At 36.0% G+C, this 19,533-nt stretch overlaps 1 protein-coding gene across 1 annotated transcript in view; it reads left to right on the forward strand.

Moving 5' to 3' along the window:
* PREX2 (phosphatidylinositol-3,4,5-trisphosphate dependent Rac exchange factor 2) overlaps window positions 1–19,533 on the forward strand; it is a 288,123-nt gene that overhangs the window by 123,419 nt on the left and 145,171 nt on the right. The window contains exons 12-18 of the mRNA XM_042973055.1: window positions 7,578–7,681; window positions 8,319–8,368; window positions 11,160–11,235; window positions 13,162–13,234; window positions 16,858–17,000; window positions 17,101–17,193; window positions 18,873–19,021. Coding sequence (XP_042828989.1) covers window positions 7,578–7,681; window positions 8,319–8,368; window positions 11,160–11,235; window positions 13,162–13,234; window positions 16,858–17,000; window positions 17,101–17,193; window positions 18,873–19,021 — 688 coding nt within the window. The remainder of the gene's footprint in view (window positions 1–7,577; window positions 7,682–8,318; window positions 8,369–11,159; window positions 11,236–13,161; window positions 13,235–16,857; window positions 17,001–17,100; window positions 17,194–18,872; window positions 19,022–19,533) is intronic.

The following is a 19,533-nucleotide window of genomic DNA, read 5'->3' on the forward strand; positions in this document are numbered from 1 at the left end:
AACATATTTGAGTGACTAATAAATACAGAACTACATTTCAGGGAGTATGGGGTATGGTGATATATTTGCTAACTTTAACACGAACGACTACAACACAGGCAAGAATTAGAAATACAGGTAAGTGCGGGAGTGTGGAGGAAGGAATAGCAGGTTCTCACTGGAGTATTTGGGACTGCTTCATGAGGGAAAGGGCATTAAGGTTGCACAATGTAGAGAGTAGAACTCTCACGGGGACAGAAGGACAGAAGGATGTCCCACCCTGAGGAATGGTATAGGTGCTCAGGCATGGGAGTGAAAAAGTTCATGGTGGCCTCTTCAGGAACTAGCACAGAATGTCACATGGCAAGAGAGTATACTTCATGGATGAATATATGGAGGGAGGATGTGGTGAGAAAGGTAGGCACCTCTGATCCCAGAAGATGTTAACTCTCTGGCTGTAATATGGGGGGCATATTCTGAAGGAGGTGAGAAGGTGATGCACACTTTTAGGCAGAAGAGTGGCCAGAACTTGGCTTTAGAGTCCTCAGATACAGCAGCGTAGAACATGGAATGAAGACACTTGGGACACTGCGGAGAGCCCCTTCCACCAGGAGACCCCAGCCTTTCCCGGCAGTGGGAGGTTGAGGGCTGTGTTCTTGGGCACGATGAGAGTGGTCCATTGGGGAGATTCTGGTGAAGCTGAAATAGCATGTCTGATAACTGTTGGATGTGGGAGATGAATGAAGAAGAAGATGAGGTTATTCTGAACTTTCTATCTAGATGACAGGGATGATTATTCAGGAGGAGGAGGGTGTGGAGGAGATAAAGCGTTTGCAGCAGGTTGGGTATAAGACATCCACAGGGGAGTGCTCAGTAAGAGGTTGGGAATGCGTGTGTAAAGCTCAGGGTAGAGAGAGATCCAGAGACAAATTTGGGGATCATTTTGAGAGAGCACCAGATTGCTGAGAACATCAATAACAAAGAAGAAAGCAGTGATCATGGATGGGAGTAAGAAGTAAAGCCTGAAGAATTTCTTAAAAAAATTTTTTTTTAATGTTTATTTGTTTTTGAGAAAGACAAAGTATGAGCAAGGGAGGGGCAGAGAGAGAGGGAAACACAGAATCCAAAGCAGGCTCCAGGCTCTGAGCTGTCAGCACAGAGCCCAAAGCGAGGCTCAAACTCGAATTGTGAGATCATGACCTGAGCTAAAGTCAGACGCTTCACTGACTGACCCACCCAGGCACCCCAAGCTTGAAGAATTTCTAATGCAAAATGTGGGAGAAGAGAAAAAGAGGTAATTGTGAATAAATACGGCTATTAAGCTAAGGTATTTCAGTGTTCATTTTTGTTTTTAATTAGAGTGGGGTGAAAATGAGCTAGATTCTCCCAGTTTTTCCCCAGCGCACTGGGTGCCACCGATGTAATGTGCCACCATCTATCCAGATAGAAATCATCTGGAATTCCTTTTTATCCCTCATGCCCTCAAACCCTGTGAACTCTACCACCAATATAGGTCCCGAACCAGACCACTTCTCTCCCTTCCAGAATCCCACCTTCCTCCCAAGCACCATCTTCTCTTTCCTGGCTTCCACTTTCGGCCACTATCCCTATTGTCCTCCTCTTCAGATAACAGCTGAAGAGACCTTTTAAAACAGATGTAAGATCAAGGCATCCTCCTACTTATAATCATCTACTGGAGTCCCGTTAAACTCAAAGAGAAGTCCAGAACCTCTTACCGTGGTCTAGATCTCTTACCATGGGCCATAAGGCCCCACATGATAGGGCCCCTGACTTCCTCTGTGAGTCAGCACATGGTATTATACCTAACTCATTACACTGTGGCCACTGCAGCTTTCTGTCTCTCCCTTGAACACTCCAAGATGACTGTATATTTAGCAACTTTGTTCTTGCCATTCTCATTCAACAATTATTTATTAGTTCCTAATATATGCCAGGGACCTTTCTAGGTGCTAGAGATAGAGCAGAAAATGAAATGATAAAAGTCTCAGTATTCATGACTCACGTCTTCAATGACATTCTGACTCATCCCATTATTCCAATAAACTGCATTTTTAATTTTTGAAATTTTCTTCATGAACTTATCACTCGCTAAAATTATCATGTTATTTTATTTATTTATTACTTCCCTCTTTGTCTCCCATACCTACTCTAGCCACCAATCACAATATAAGTACCATAAGAACAGGAGTCTTGTTAGTTAATATATAGTAAATACCTGGAGTGCCCATCACATGCAGATGCTCAATAAATATTTGCTCAGTAAATGGATCAATGAATAATTATATTTTGAGTAAACAGATAATACCGATAAATTATATATGATTTTGTACTTGATTCTTTAACACTATGAAATCACCCTTTAGTATCTAGTATGCTAAAAAGCATCATCCAAAAACTTATAAGTAAATATCAAAAAGTGTTGAGCTACATGACTTTCCTCTCTGCTGCTGCTTTTTCCTTTCATCAAAGCCCACGTCCGAGTGTATACTTGGGTCAAGAAGGGAATGTGTTTGTTTTGTCCTGTCGTCCATTGAAGCTCAAGTAGGTGGAATGTAGAGAGGTTTTGCATACAATCATTGACCTTCAGAAATCAGGAGATTCCTTTCTCATTAGACGGCGTACTTCCAGGGACTATGTATTACCAATAGAACAAAGAAGGGAAAATCTGTTTATGATCACCTTGGTTTATTTTTTTCCTTACCAACTCTTTCCTTCATTCTGCATGTAAGATACTCTGCTACGTGCTCTAAGGTATGTAAACATGAACTAATGACCTTTATTTCTTATGGTCTAGTAGTTTTTTTAAGCCTATCCTTTTATCCTCTTCACCAGGCAATCCAGCTATTGACCTATTTCCTTTCAGAAAGGCAGAAATCTAATAGGATGGGAAAATTAACTTTTTTTGTTTTGCAGAGAGCACTGAGAAAGAAAAGTATTGGTTAACACTAGCTGCCGTAACAAATAAGTTTCAATCTAGTGGCTTACATTCTAGCCCAGTCTTTGGTAGATGAGGTTGGGTGTTCTCCCCCACACAGGGTTTTGGTGTTTGATAGAGGCTCACTGATCTTCAGTGCAAGGCTCTTAAAGGTTGCCTTGAAGGAGTGGTGGAGTTTTGTTTTGTTTGTTTTAAATGGGCCTGTACACTTTCCATTGTGCCTTTTGTGTGCATGTCCTTGGGTGCAATTCAGTTATGTGGCCACTCCTTACTTCTTGCAAGAGAAACTTAGAAATGTAGTGTAGCTGCATGCTCAGGAAAGACAAAAGCTAAACCAATTTGTTAAACAGTGATCCAATTTCTGCCACTGAGGCATAGCTCCCAGATCAATATAAGATCTATGGAAATATATTAAAGACAGAGTAATCATTATATAAACTTGTCATTGTTTTATGATGATGTCAGCATGTAATAGTCATAAAAATAACTTTCAAAATTTCTATTTCAGTGGAGGTTTTCATGATTGTTAATTTAAGTTGTTAATTTGAGTGACTTCAAACCATTATGAACTAGAAACAAAAGAAAAAAAGATCTTAAAATTATCAACAATTGATGTTGCTATTTAAATTTGTTTAAAAGACTGTTTTAAAAAATGCAACATTTTTTACTTCTATGGGATTATTACTATTTATTTATTTATTTATTTATTTGGAGCAGGGGAGGAGCAGAGGGAGAGAGAAAATCTTAAACAGGCTCCACACTCAGGACAGAGCCCAACTGTGAGATAATGACCTGAGGTGAAATTAAGAGGCAGAAACTTAACTGACTGAGCCACCCAGGTGCCCCAGATTATTACTATATTTTAGAGTTACACACTAATATTGTCATGTTTTCCTGTTTTGACTATGAGGTATCTTATGATAGATTAAAGTATGTTACAGATTTTATTTGCAAAGCCGGAAGGAGTTAAGGTGTGCGGAGAGGATGTCCTTTGAAAGGAGCTATTAGGTTATTTTCAAGCCATCCTTCCACTCTTGCTTTCATCTTTCATCAAAGGTGATCTAGGAATTGTATGATAATTAGTTACTTATTTGCATAGTTCATTGGGTTCTGGAAATTGAAGATATAACTCTTATGGGTGGAATTTTACTGACTTTGCAATGACAAAGCTGTTACTTTGCCTGAAGTCATGAACAACTACTCAAACATGTTCATGTTAATTGTAAGTTAGTACAAAGTAGAGTTGAAATAGTATTTATTAAATATCTTTATGAACAGTCTTTTTGTGTCTTATCTGTTCTTCAGTTCAAAACTGCTGGAAGCTCTTGAAGGAATTACAGAGTTCCACAGAGAGGGAACCACCCGTATTTATTCTGTTAAAATGCTTCTCACAATATTTTTTTAAGTTTTTTTATTTTGAGAAAGGGAGAAAGAGAGAGAGAGAGAGCAATCAAGGTTGGGGCAGAGAAAGTAGGTGAGAGAGAGAATCCCAAGCAGGCCCCACACTGTCAACATGGAGCCCGATGCGGGCTGAAACTCAACAATCCATGAGTTTGTTACCTGAGCTGAAATCGAGAGTTGGAGGCTTAACCGACTGAGCCACCCAAGAGCCCCCCTCACAATATTTTTAATTGCTTCCCTCTAATGAGAAAAAACATCAAGAACATAAGATTTTTTTATAAGGGATATCAGAATGAGAGAATTTCAGTCCTAATCAACTTATCCCCCAACTCAGACACCACTTTTCTCCAATACCATTTTGAAAAGGAAGAAGGAGATAAATTCTGGATTAAAATTTATTTTGAAATTTCAAATGCAAAGTTTGAAATTATAACAATTGTTTGTCGCAGTTTGGTTTTAGTGGCCTGTACTATTGTTATCAGGATTTGGTCAGTGGTGATGTTAGATTTGGCATACAGAATTTTTGTTGCTAAAAGTAATCACCCTTTTTAAGTGTCCGAAATTAACCTGTACAGTCCCCCCCACAACTAGGGGTAAGAGAACATATTATGCGATTTCACATTAGTAATTTTATTAGAATGGAGAAATATGAGCCATACGTGCTAGTTTTATTGGTATGTGGTTCCAGCTGCATTCTAGTGGAAATAGAGTTCCTAAAATAAAGTTGAATGGACCATCTGTTTTAAAGAGAGCATGCAAAAAGAGTTGACTGTTATTGCCATCATTCACATTGCTTATATTGTTGAGAACTTCATAAAAGCAAAGCCCGGCTATACCAGGAATTATTGGGTTGAGGCAGCATATGCTTTCTGTATGATATGCTGATAATACTTTCTTGTCTGAGTCTACTATTTACATTATAAATGCTTAAGCAAGAATTCAGAGACCTCATTCATTATATCCGGTGGTGTGTGAAGTTGGTTTGTACAAACTTAAGAGAGTTGGTAATTAAATTTCTTAAAAATTTGCAAGCTCGTTGTGAGGCACAGCTATTATTAAAAATTAAATAAATAGTACATAAATTGTATTAGAAACGAAGTTCATAAATTATTTTAAAAATCTTTTAGTGTTTATTTTTGAGGGGGGGCGGGCAGAGCACAAACAGGGGAGGGGCAGAGAGAGAGGAAGACACAGAATCCGAAGCAGGTTCCAGGCTATGAACTGTCAGCACAGAGCCTGATGTGGGGCTTAAACCCACGGACTCCAAGATCGTGACCTGAGCCGAAGTTGGATGTTCAACCGAGTGAGCCACCCAGGCACCCTGAAGTTCATATATTATTAAAACTCATCACTTCTTAATTGTTGTACTACGTTTTCTATGTTCTTGGTGTTATTTTTCTCCTATCTGTTATTGTTGGTGTTATTTAAAATCTATTATTTCTGTGTGATGGAAATCGTAAATAATAATGTATCACTGCTCGTCTAACTCTGTGTTCAGTGACTTTATTATGGTAGTTTGAAATTGACCAGTGTGGGATTATTTAATACCACAGAAATTAGTGAATACTACAAATCAGCATTTCTTCTCTCCCACCATCAAGAAAGCCAGGTGCTAAACATTTACCAGGGTATCCCTAGTAATACCACTGTATCGCATAGTTGTTTAAAAGATGGCATTAAGCAACCTTCCCCATAAGATAACTTGAACTCTCAACAACTCATAAACCCATTTTCCATGTTCAAGAAGTTGGGGGAGTGCAGGTGAGTGCAAAACTATTCGCTGTTTTTTTAAGGCAACAGCTAAGAGTTGCAAATTAACCCAAGATGAGTTGTCAAGGTCACAAGAGTTTGCCATACAACAAAGCACTCCATTTTGAATAGAAATTTTAAACCACCACTTCTTTTATTGTGGCAGGAGACATTTGGGCCCAATGTTTCCTTGAATTTTGAAATATCAAGACAATCATTTATTTCAATGAATCTTAGGAGATAAAAATGAGAAGAGGTAGATTGCTGAGAAGAAATAAATAACTGGTCCTGAAACATGCCATAAGATTTCAAAATATGTCTCTCAATATTATTTTTCTTTCACACATGCTTTTTTCTTTTTGGCTTGATCTGGAAAAAAAGATGCCAAAAGGCTGTGTTGTCTTTCTTTCTTTGGCAGCAGTCCTGTGTCGATCTGATGGCTGCAAGCCATGCACATAGTTTGGATAGGTTGGGGTAAAATAGCTGAAACTTCACGTGTGTATGTGTGTGTGTGTGTGTGAGATAAGTCGTTCGGCTTTCTTCTGGATTCACCAAATGTAGTTCATGGAAATTAATTCTGACAACTTTTTCTCCCCCTTCAACATTTTTAACAAAAATAAAGGTCAAAGTCTTCCATCTAATCGTGAAAATAGAGCTTGTTGCAGCAAATTATCTCTTCTGCAAATGTTGCATTCCCTGTAAATAAAACATTTAAATATAAACTCTTTGAGGTTTAATTTGAGGTTTTTTCTTTCCCAAAGAAAGTCTTTGTTAGACTGTGTGTAAAATAATTTCTCCTAAAAAGAAGAAAACTTGAAAGGAAGTTAAATAGGAGTCTTTAGGAATATGAAAGTCTTATCTCAAGGATGAAAGTGAAGGATGACCGTTCTCATTTCTGCTGAGAAAAAAAAAATAAATGACATGTAAGAATAGCATTTCTCAGCTTAAGAAAACTGTTGAAATTTTGGGATAAGGTACATATTGAAATTATATAATCTACTCCAGAGTTCCAAACACAGGATAAATGGTCAAGATTGGTGTATGTGTGGTCTTGGCCTGTTTGCTGTGGGGTAAAACAGATAAATACTAAAATTCACTTCTAGGACTCAGAATTGAATTATAACCCACAAATTAGATTATCCGCTCTTTAAAGGGCCCTTTTTGCTTGACTTTGTGGCATTGTGGAGAAATAGAAAATACAACTTTGTATATTTATATAAATAAAGTAATACACTATACACGTGCAGCATACTATGCTAGTTGAATGTTGCTAAACTCTATTTCCTAAATCATTATATGGAAACTATAAATGTATCATATAACAAAATCTTATCATGAATCTTACTGAAATAGTATTACTGTGTTAGGAAAACAAAAGTTTTTGGTAAAACTCCCAAGTTTCAATGTTTGGGAATTTGTATTTTATAAATTTGTTTGTATTTGCCACTTTTTATATTGTCAGTATTTTAATATATTGTTTCTATGTTCTTAGTTACTGATAAGCATCAATTCAAGCCAGAACAGATGTTATATAGATTTCGCTATGATGATGGAACATTTTATCCAAGAAATGAGATGCAGGATGTGATTTCAAAGGTAACATCCTCTCCCAGAACCTTTTATCAATAGCAGAATTCATGTCATACTTTACCAGGATGAAATGCTTTTGAGAGACTTAAAAGAATTCTTATGCCATAGAAAATGGCATAGGTAAGCAAGCCTCTCAATTCTTCTTGCTGTTTAAAGAGTTTTAGGGTTCAATCACTTTTTTTTGTTCTCTTCTGTAGTTCTAAATGGAAGTAATGAAATTGCATTACTCAGAAGATCGTATACATTGAAAACAATGTCACATGTAGTAACAAGTGGCCATTATACTTGAATAAGTTAAAAAATAATGTACATATGTAAAATTTATGTGACAGTTTTGTTTGCACACTTGACAAAATTTATATTGACATGTAATGAATGTGTAGTATGAGGTATTGCTACATAGATTTATTTTCTACTTATGTCTGTAAATTTTACATTTTAAGAAAAATAGTTTTAAAAACCCTTTTTATTGTTTCAGTTATATTATTTTTCTGATGTAGTATAATAGTTGAATAACTTTCAAATTGGTAGAGATTATATAGTGATTCCAGAATGTTTACGGTGAATTTATTTGTCTTACAATTTCATTGGTCTGTCTTTGAGTGATCTTCCTTGTTTTTGACATATCTTTATTTTATAATAGGGAGTGAGATTATATTGCCGTCTCCATAGTCTGTTTACTCCAGTGATAAGGTGAGTCTAACTTTTGGACAACTTACAGGGAAATATTTATGTTACATATTAGGTAAATATCCTTCAGTTGGAACCTCTTGGCTTATTTTGTTTTTCTTCCATAAGTGAAAAGTTTACTTTTAAAGATTATTTTAAGTAATAACTTATCTTAAAATATTTCTAAATTTTCTGAAGCTCTATTTATGCAGTTTCTTCCATTCTTTTTATTCTGATTTCTAAAATTATTTGCCATTAATTCATACTAAACTACAGGTTTGATAATGAAATAATCCAGAGTTAATATTTAGTAAGTAATAGTTGACTGGGAGAGGATTTGGAAATACTATGATTACTGTATATTGTTTTTTTTTTCATTAAATTGTATAATCGAAACTTGGATGTGTATTTTCATAATATTTCCTTCTAATACTTTTTTATCCAAAGAAAAGATTTTGTACTTGAAAATTAAAAATTATTTTGGAGTTAATAAGTAAAATTTTATAATTTTGTTCTCAACCATGATTTTCCTTCTGAAGAGATATGCCTGTCTTTTTGTAGTGGAATCATAATTAATTTTCAGTTTATGTCTTTAAAAAGACAGCAGAAAACTGAGTTTTTTATTGTTACTAATAAAAATGTTCAGGAGTATTATTGTATTTTTGTAACATATACACTTAAAGAATGTAGTGTAATGTTACACTAATTTCCGATGGGCAGATATCATTCAGAGTTTATTAACTGAAACTTAATATTCACATAGAACAAAAAAAAATGGATGTATTATTTCCACAATGAATGAAGAGGCTTTTCAGTTCGTGGCTATGGAATCCAAATGTTTGATGTGCCATGTTTCTATTTTTCATTCTGGTTTCCAATTCCAAAGAAACTCAGAGCTTAAAGAACAAACAAACAATACAATTCAGAAGTTGCTGTTTATGTGTCATGGAATGCCCACTAATGTTTTATAGAGAACATGGTGCAGATCCTGGAGGAAGAAACGGAATCTTGCCCATCACTTCTGAAAGTGCCCTGTTCATGTTCACAAACAAGTTTTGTGAAGTGAAAAGAAGTGAAAACGAACCCATATTTATGGATTCTCTGCTAGGTTTCTAGCAGACACCCTGCAATTATTTTGGATAACTTAGTACTAAAAGATGGTTACTTCACTCAGTACTAATTGGCTACTTAAATTTGTTTTCCTGCTAAACTAATAAAAAGCAATAGTGGTTACATTTTTCATGTCACCTGTGTACCTAGGTACATTTTGTATGTGAGAAAATGTACTCTGAAAATATCTCTTAGCCGTAGGGGACTTCTTATCAAGAAGGTTACCTTCCGTACGAGCTGATATGAAGGAATTGTTCTCTGCCTAGAAATGACAATTGTTTATGAGTTGTCAAGGGAGAATTTAAAGGAAAAAAAAGCCATAAAATGGATGGAATGTATGATAGTCATGCTTTTAATATGTGTGAACTCCACTTACAAAAAGAAAAATTGCTTGGGTGAATTGTGCAGGTCCACATGTGGTTTGTAATAGACTGAGTACCCTTTTCCTTCTTATTGATGCTTATGGAAACCAAAATGAAATGGGTACTGAGGTATCAGAAACATGGAGATAGATTTTAAAAGAGTTTTTTAATGTTTATTTATTTTTGAGACAGCGTGTGGGCTTATGTGTGGGGAGGGGCAGAGAGCGAGGGGAGGCAGAGGATCTGATGTGGGGCTGGAAGTCACAAACCTCGAGATCGTGACCTGAGCTGAAGTTCTATGCTTAATCGACTGAGCCACCCAAGCGCCCCTAAAAGGATTTTTTTAAAAAAGAATCTGCTGTGATTACTGGCTAACCTAGTGTTTTTATTACTAAAATCTCAGAAATTTCAACCATATTTCAGGGACTTTTTTTTTTTTTTTATGAAAGTGGATAAAATGAGGTAAGTATTAATTGTAAATTGCTGACAGGGGCTGAAGAACTGTGAACAGAGCTAGTAATTATTTATCACTTCAAGTTGTTTGAGGTTCGGATCTTTTGACATTTTGAAAAGACTGTCATTTTCCCTTTGATCCAGCCCTGCAAAATGAATGAATTATAGATTTCTGCCCTTGGGGCCCGATTCTGATCGGGAGCACTTTGTTGGTATCTAACTTAACTTTGAGTGATTTCTCAGATCTGAGAAGTCTGCTGAAAGGATAGGCTGATGTACAGTCGGCTGGTTCCCTTGGTTCCCTGGGGATGTGGTGTCACTTGTCCGTGCTCTGATCAGACAAAATGAATGACAGGGTTCTCAGTATGTTTACCTCAGGACAGCCTTGCTATCTGCCACTGCAGCTGAGCCAAACGAATAATCTTCTGGTGCAAATCCAGCCTTCCTGGAAAATTCAGGAATAAAAGGATTGCTTTATTCTCTACATTTTGAGGACTTGTGTGTGTGTGTGTGTATGTGTGTGTGTGTGTAGAGTATATCTTGTTTTAAGGGAAGAAGTTCTATTTTGTTATTCTTTTATTAATGAGATATTATATTTCTAGCTATGTTATCAGATAATAAAACAATAATAATCTACTTGGTATATAAGAAAATGTCAAAGAAGAAATGTCCTGCTTTGATATCATTATTGTGGGTCTCTTCTGATATGAGCTAATGGAGGAGTTTTCAAGTGTTATATATACCTTGTAAACCTCTTTTATTTGCACATAATTTGGACAATAGATTCAGATTGTATTGAATCTTCTGTTGCACACTGATATTAAATGAAATGTTTTCCTGCGCTTACTTGTCCTCTTGCTTAATGGTTTTGGCTTCTGTTTCCTTTGTAGAGATAAAGACTACCATTTAAGAACCTACAAATCTGTAGTCATGGCCAACAAACTGATAGACTGGTTAATTGCACAGGTAAATAGATAAATAGAAGTTGCTGAGTTACTTTCACTGCTGCTTTAAACTTTGAGATGGTTTAGGAACTTTTTTTTAATCCCAGATAGGACGCAGTGAGATACATTGGCCAAGTGTATACAGCTAATATGAAGCAGAGTTAGGAGTTGAATCTAGTTAATCTGACTTCAGAGTCTTCAAACTTGATTTTTATGTTATATGGTTTCTCAAAAGGAAGATGTTCCTATTTTTAAAATATCAACTGAGATCCATCAAGAAAACTAAATGTAATTTGAGTATCACTGAAGTGTACCTATTCACATACACTGAACTTTCATGCAAGTGTGTATTCTATTTTGAAGTTAAGATTTTAGATTAAACCAAACAATTACCTTTAGATAAAAACTAATTCACATATCCAGTGGGCTTACTAGAGTCAGAGCCTTTTATAACATTGTGGTCAATACATGTCATTGGAATTGGTTCTGTACTTGGTATCAGAATTAGGGTTTCACATAGAAATTATAATCTCATAGAATTCCCATGAACTTGTACCATATGTTGACTCTGTGAGAAAACTGAAGAAAGTTGTTTTGTTTTGAAGCAAAATTTGGTGCTTAATAAATAAAATTCTGACTCCATGGAAATCAATGAGCAAACTATTTCTCTTTTTGGCTTTTTTTTCTTTTTTTTTTTACTTTTCAAGTGTGAGCATTAGAAGAATAGAATAAGCTGCTCAAAAGCTGGCCCAGGTTGCAATTATTTTTTTTCTTCAGATTTTCCTAAGGGTCTGTTACAATAATGTCTTTAGAAATTATATGTAGTAGAAATTGGGACAACGGACTGGGACTTCGGTAACCTAGCATCTGATGATGGTTCTGCTGATACATAGTTTTGCAAAGTTGGACAGGTCACTTAAACTCTCTGGATTTTATTTTCACAAGTGTTTATTACTACTTACTGGAATTATTATCTAACAGAGAAACAGGCACAGGGATATTAGAATAACTTGTTAGGACCGACAACAGATACTTTAAAACAAATGAGTGGACAAAACATACAAAACATGCATTGTAGGTGAATGATTAGAAGCGTGAAAGCAAGGATGAAAATAAGCACAGAGTTCAGGCAACAGTAAGGGGCCAACCTGACTAGGAAGAAATAAGATGAGACAGCACTTTATAACCACAAAACTTACAACTGTAAGGTTTACACACACACACACACACACACACACACACGTATTCGTATATATGAATATATTCTTAGTATGAATTACATACTTAATATGAATAAACCAGAAGTTTTCTAGATAAAAACATATGAGAAGGTTGTATTGGGCTTTCTTTATTGCTTCAGTTGTATGATCTGATTATTTTCTCTGCAGGATAGTGACAGAGAAGCTTGCACGTATAGGCTCAGCCAGACACCCTACTTTCAGTGTCTTACAAGTCATCTGACAGTAGTTGATTTCTTTAGGTGTCCTTAAAGAACAAGGCCAGGAAAGTGATAGCACAGATCATGCACAATGATTTTTCATTAATTTTATTTAGTGTGTTTTCAGTATTTGGTAATTTTCTGGCTGCACAGTTGGTGTACAAGATTGAAAAAATAAGAGAAAAGGATCATTTGTAGTAGCAATAAATTTAAGTTAACTTATATATTTTCATATTTAAACACTGTGGTTTTTCTCAGGAAATATTAAATCTTTGCTTTTCACTTAATGTCAAAAAAAGGTATTTTCATAATCAAGTGGATAAATATATCTATCTATAAATCTATATAGATCTATAGCAATTAGGTACATTCTGGGCCTACAAAAGTAATGTATGGTGTAATAAATGAATGGCTTTGTCAATGTCATGCTGGGAATGTCAAATGAGTTAAAGACAGAACAAAGCCTTTAGTTGCCTATTAAGTTGTGATATATTTTTATGTGGTTAACAGGGGGATTGCCGTACCAGAGAAGAGGCAATGATATTTGGCGTCGGACTCTGTGACAATGGATTTATGCACCATGGTAAGGGATTTTTATCCTAGGAGCTTACAGATGTATTTCACTGTTTTGTTTTTGTTAGGACCCTGGGAGTATCTCAGTATTAAGGCATTTCAAGATGAACCAGCAAAACTGTGTGAGTCTTGCCACTTGTCCATGCTGGATCACCACATCTGCATTCAATTTCACCACTGGTGCCATTGTTACATCTAGTTACTATTATCTACCAGTTGCCATGACTTCCCTTCTGTTTTTCTAGACTGATTCCAGAAAAGCAAAAGTTTCAACTAGAAGTTTTGTTTTTTTTAAAAAATAGCTTTTTTTAAAAAAATGAAATAATTTTAGATCAGACTTGTAGTTCTTTTGAATGCCGGTATATTTTTAAATAATTAAATAAGGGACACCTGGGTGGCTCAGTTGGTTAAGCATCAGGCTTTGACTCAGGTCATGATCTCACAGTTCGTGAGTTCCAGCCCTGTGTCAGGCTCTGTGCTGACAGCTCAAAGCCTGGAGCCTGCTTCGGATTCTGTGTCTCCCTCTCTGCCTCTCCCCAGCTCACACTGTGTCTCTGTCTCTCTGTCTCTCTCTCCCCAAAATAAACATTAAAAAATTTTTTTTTAACGTATATTTATTTTTGAGACAGAGAGAGACAGAGCATGAACGGGGGAGGGTCAGAGAGAGAGACGGAGGCACAGAATCTGAAACAGGCTCCAAGCTCTGAGCTGATGGCACAGAGCCCAACGCGGGGCTTGAACTCACGAACCGCGAGATCATGACCTGAGCCGAAGTCGGATGCTTAACTGACTGAGCCACCCAGGCGCCTCCTAAAAAAATTTTTAATGATTAAATGAGAACCTATATGGTGGGTAATTATTGTTCTTTTTAGAAAAAAATCTTTTATTTATTCGTTTTAAATGTTTATTTATTTGAGAGAGAGAGAACAAGTGTGTGAGTGGGGAGAGGCGAGAGGAGAGAGAGAAACCCAAGCAGGCTCCTCACTATCAGTGCACAGCCCCACGTGGGGCTTGACCCCACCAACTATGAGGTCATGACCTGAGCTGAAATCAAGAGTTGGACACTTAAACAGCTGAGCCACCCAGGCACCCCGAAAAAATGCTTTTAAAATTATCTCAGAGGATAAAATTCTAAATCTCTAGGAAAAATCTGTTTCATTTTGTCTAGTAATTAAAGATTTTCTTTCTTGTTTGATGACTTCATTCCCCCTAAATTTATAAAAATAATGAGACTTAGTTTTCCCTCTCTGTTCATACCGTCTTACAGATTCCACAAACCCAAACAATCTTTTTCACTGCTTTTATATGTTTATAAACGGATACTGGATAACACTTCTGCCTGTTTGTCAGTTACTTTCAGAAGGTTATCACCTTTTTTACGAAGAAGGAAGGATAGCAAAAGTTTCAGTGATGTTGAGAGCATCTTTGGTTAGCATATATGCATTTGGGAATTGCATTATATCCCACTATCTCTAGAACACTGTATGAGTTGTGAAAGAGAAATACCAGTCCATGAAGAACAAACTATTGAATGAGGAAAATGACATTATTATAAGGACTTAAAACTATAGTATCAAGCTGAAAACTTTCAAATATTCTAATTGTTTTTCTCTTTAAAGCGTCGAGGAGCAGTAATTTTATCTACATATTTTAAAGTATTGAATTTAAAAAATACTGAGTTAAAAACAAAAGTTTTCTCTACAAAAGTCAATGTTGGTAAAGCACAACCAATTTGACTGCTGCCTGGCCTTGCCGGTGTCTTTCTCACTCCTGTTAGACAGACTGTTTGATGGAGGAAAACAGCAGGAGCAAAATACCATGTACATTTTGGGAAAGTGCTTAGATCACATAGTCAAGACCTAACTTGATCTCAAGTGTATTCTCATTTGTATTGTCAACTGTGACTTGTGTCACTTTTTAATTTGCGGTTGATAGCTTCATTTGCCAGCCAATCTTCCATTCAAAGATCAATACATACATCATCCAGTCAACAGTTATTATGTGGAACTCTGTAAAAATAATGAAATAAAATAGCTATCATTTTTTAAAATGTATATTTATTTTGAGACAGAGAGAACAGGGGAGGGGCAGAGAAAGAGGAGGAGACAGGAACTGAACCACCCAGGTGCCCCAAAATAGCAGTCATTTTGTATTGCTTTCTATATGGCAATGTAATCACACTTATTACTTCATTTTAGTTCTGTACATTATGAAGAAGGTTTTATTGCCCCCATTTTACTGATGAGGAAACTATGGTTCAAAAGTTTAAGTAACTTCTCAGGGGCTCCTGGGGGGCTCAGGAAGTTCAGCAGCAACTCTTGATTTCGACTCAGGTTATGCTCTCACAGTTTGTGAGATCGAGCCTTGCATCGGGCTCTGTACTGACAGCATGGAGCCTGTTTGGAATTCTCTCTCTTTCTCTCTTTGCCTCTCCCCTACGCTGTCTCTCAAAATAAACATTTAAAAAAACAAAGAGTGGAAGCAATTCTCCCAATGTTACACCCAGAATCAATCCCATACCCGGAGGTCTGTTTCATCATAAAGACAAACTTTCTACAGTGCCATGGGACCATTATCTTCTCTTTAGCTTCCCGGTTCAATGAATCCCGCTGTTCCAACAAGTGCGCTTCAAAGTACTAAGGATAGATAAATAGAAATAGAGAAGATTCCTCTTTGAAAACATTTTGCCAGCTGTCAGGATCTCACTGAATATAAATTCTATCAATATTTAGCCTTTTTAAAAATTTTTTTTAATGTTTATTTATTTTTGAGAGAGAGACAGAGACAGAGACAGAGACAGAGCACGAGTTGGGGTAAGGGCAGAGAGAGAGGGAGGAAGACAGAATCCGAAGCAGGCTCTAGGCTGAGAGCTGCCAGCACAGAGGCCGACATGGGGCTCAAACTCCAGAGCCAAGAGATCATGACTTGAGCCAAAGTGGGATGCCCAACCCACAGAGCTAGGTGCCCCTAGCCTTATTTTTAAAAAGGTCAACAAAACATAAACCCTATATCCTCAGGGCATGCCAGGAATCTTAGGGACTTTGGGTGGAAATATGAACATTCAGATAAAAGGGAAAAAACTGACCTTTATCGAAATAAGAATATTTGAGAAAAATGTTTTTAAACAGAAAAGAACTAAGAATTAGTGGAAACTAAAATCACATTTCACCCAGAAGATACAATTCTGGTTTGAAGTGTTGGAACAAAAGTGACCACAGTGGGAATTGCTCACACACATAAGAGTAACATTTACCCATTTGAATTTTCCCATAATTGTTCAGGATATTAAAAACATATTCCAAATGTTCACTACAAATTCAAAACACTGTAGATTTCTATGTTTTTGGATTGCATACATATTTTGATTCAATATAATCTTTTATTTAAATTTGGATTTTAATCTGGAAAGTGACAGACGGGTAAGTACAAAAAATTCAACATTGAAAAAAATACTCAAAAATTCAAAATCCTTAGCTAATAGTAACTTAAAGGAAACGTCAGCTTGAAGGTGTAGAAATAGAACAGTATCGCAGGGATCTCTGTGAATGTAACTTGTTCACTGAATGTCTATGAGTGTGGAAAATAATTTTGGTTTTTGGATTAATTGGAACAATTTGAATCTGTTTTTTGTAGTCCTTGAGAAAAGTGAATTCAAAGATGAACCCCTACTTTTTCGTTTTTTTGCGGATGAGGAAATGGAAGGATCAAATATGAAGCACCGACTTATGAAACATGATTTAAAAGTAGTGGAAAATGTTATAGCCAAATCATTATTGGTAAGTTAACATGCTATATAAGTTTTCTTCTTTTATTCTGTTTAATTTGTACTTGTTTTTGTAGTTGCTTTATGAATAATGTTAATATTTTGCATTTCAGATTAAATCCAATGAAGGCAGCTATGGTTTTGGGTTAGAAGACAAAAATAAAGTTCCAATAATAAAGTTGGTAGAAAAGGGGTCTAATGCTGAGGTAATGTAAATTAGCATTTTTATTTAAAAAATATAGAAGTTCCAAACAAGTTGAAATCAGCTTTTAAGTATCTTTGTTGAAAATAGTGTTACTGAATGATCTTATTCTGAAGTTCTTCGAGATGCTCTTGGGATTTGTGACAGAGTCCATGCACTCAAAGAAAGCTGGATGGAGATTTTGTAAGGATCTATAGCTATGAACTTCATGACATCCTAGAAGCCGCTGGGCTCATTCCATGACCCTGGGACTTCCCTGTGCATCTTTCTAGCTTGGAATGCTGTGGAGACTGCATCCAGTGGGGCTGTATTATGTATGTCAGATAACTCTTCCACTAGATCAAGGGCTAGGTCTTTTCTTTACCTGTCACTTTTGACTCATAAATATGACTTTCATCAGTAGAGCACATGCTTCGACTTCTTTTCTCATTAGGTTAATGCTGATTGATGTTCTCTCACCTCACCAGCCTTTTAAACAGAGGAATCTCCTGATCATTTATTCATTCATTCAGAATGATTTATTTAGTACCTATTATATGCTAGGCAGTGTTCTAGTCTCTGGGAATACAGCAGTGAACAAAAGATAAAATTTCCTGTCCTCATGGAACCTACTGGGAGTGTTATATCCTAAATATATCAGATTTAAAATATTCTCACCTTGCTGCCTGGCTTGTACAATGCCTTAATCCTCAAGAAAATGTCTAAATATATAAATCTTAAATAAAGCCTGTGAGAATGAATGAAACATGGCTTTAAACTTTGAATCTATTTAAAGTTGGTAGTAAACTGCCATCCATCCTCCTATCTGCTAATGCCCAAGGTTTCTGTCTTTTACCAAAACACAGACTCATGCAAGACAATATTTTATGTACACCGCATTAATTTCAAACAAAATAACTCTGGTCAACTCATACTTAGTGGGCTTGGCCAACAAATGACTATTTTTAGTAATTTTCTATGAGAAGGAAATGTTTTTCCCAGACATTTTCTGAGGGTGTTCTTAGGGCACAGCTTCATCTGTTTATGCCATTAATTAAATATCCTCTGCCAGGTTTTCATCATTTAGCTGATAATCAAAGCAGCATGTAGTTTATAAGCAGTAGAACTGGTTAAGAATGGTGGCCTGGTTGGAGAGATAATGTCTTCCTTGTCATCTTTTCAGCCTCGGGCTATCTGGGCTTTTTGGAGCTCTTTTTGTTGAGTTCCAGGCCATTCCTCTCCTGCCCTGAAGATACTTATGCTATATCATGCTGGTGATGCATATTTGGTTGTCATTGACGGTCACATAGAGGTTGAACCTCTCTGAGTTAATTGGATATAAAAAGAAAACCCAGTAAAAAAAAATTAACCTAGTGTTTGATTGTAGTTTAAAGGATGAAATAAGAAAAAGAACTATAAGATACAATAGAAAGAGGGTCACAGGAGGAGTACAAAGTTAAAACATAGAAGAAAGGGGGTGGGTTTCAGTACAAATGGGTGATCAACTTTAAAACTATGTCAAAGAGAATGATAAATGTGTTATCTCCCCCACAGTTCTGTTGTGTGAAGTTGTATAAAAACATTGCAGGTGTGTTAAAATGTCAAAAATCTGTATGTTCTGGGTCTTTTCAGTTTCTAATTCTGTGAAAAAAATAGATTCCTTATTAAAATATAATTTTTTTTTTTTTGCTATTTCTCTCTTAGATGGCTGGCATGGAAGTTGGGAAAAAGATTTTTGCTATTAATGGTGACCTAGTTTTTATGAGACCTTTCAATGAAGTGGACTGCTTCCTGAAATCATGCTTAAACAGCAGAAAGCCACTAAGAGTTCTTGTGAGCACAAAGCCAAGGGAGTAAGTTGTATGATTCATGTGGGATTTTTAAAAAAATTATACAAAAATGAATAAAATAGAAAATTTAAGTACATGTCAAGAATTAAGTATCTTGTTGCTTAGAACATTTAAACCTTACCAGCATCACTAATACTGGTATTTAAATGTTGGGAAAAACTGCTTTGCTTATAATACTAATGCTTGCTACTCAAATCAGGTAGTTTCAGTGGAAATAATGCTTTATTTTTGTGACCCAAATTTTCCTGGTCTGGGTTGGACTGACTTTGATTATAAGTGAAGAAAATTAGTAGAACAATTGATAATAAAGAACTGCATTCCCCATGTTCAGCTCTAAGAATTTCAGGTCTATGAGTTGGTTGATACCATTTATCATTAAATGTTTATAAGAAATGGTGAAGTTGGTGAAATACACTTGTGTGTGTGCGCTTGTACTTAGTAATATGTCCATTCTTTAAAAAAAAAAGGTCTATCCATCTACCTATGATTAGAAAAAAATCATGTTGGTTATAGCA

This window comes from Panthera tigris, chromosome F2 (assembly GCF_018350195.1).
Source record: "Panthera tigris isolate Pti1 chromosome F2, P.tigris_Pti1_mat1.1, whole genome shotgun sequence".
Classification (NCBI taxonomy): Eukaryota; Metazoa; Chordata; class Mammalia; order Carnivora; family Felidae; genus Panthera; species Panthera tigris.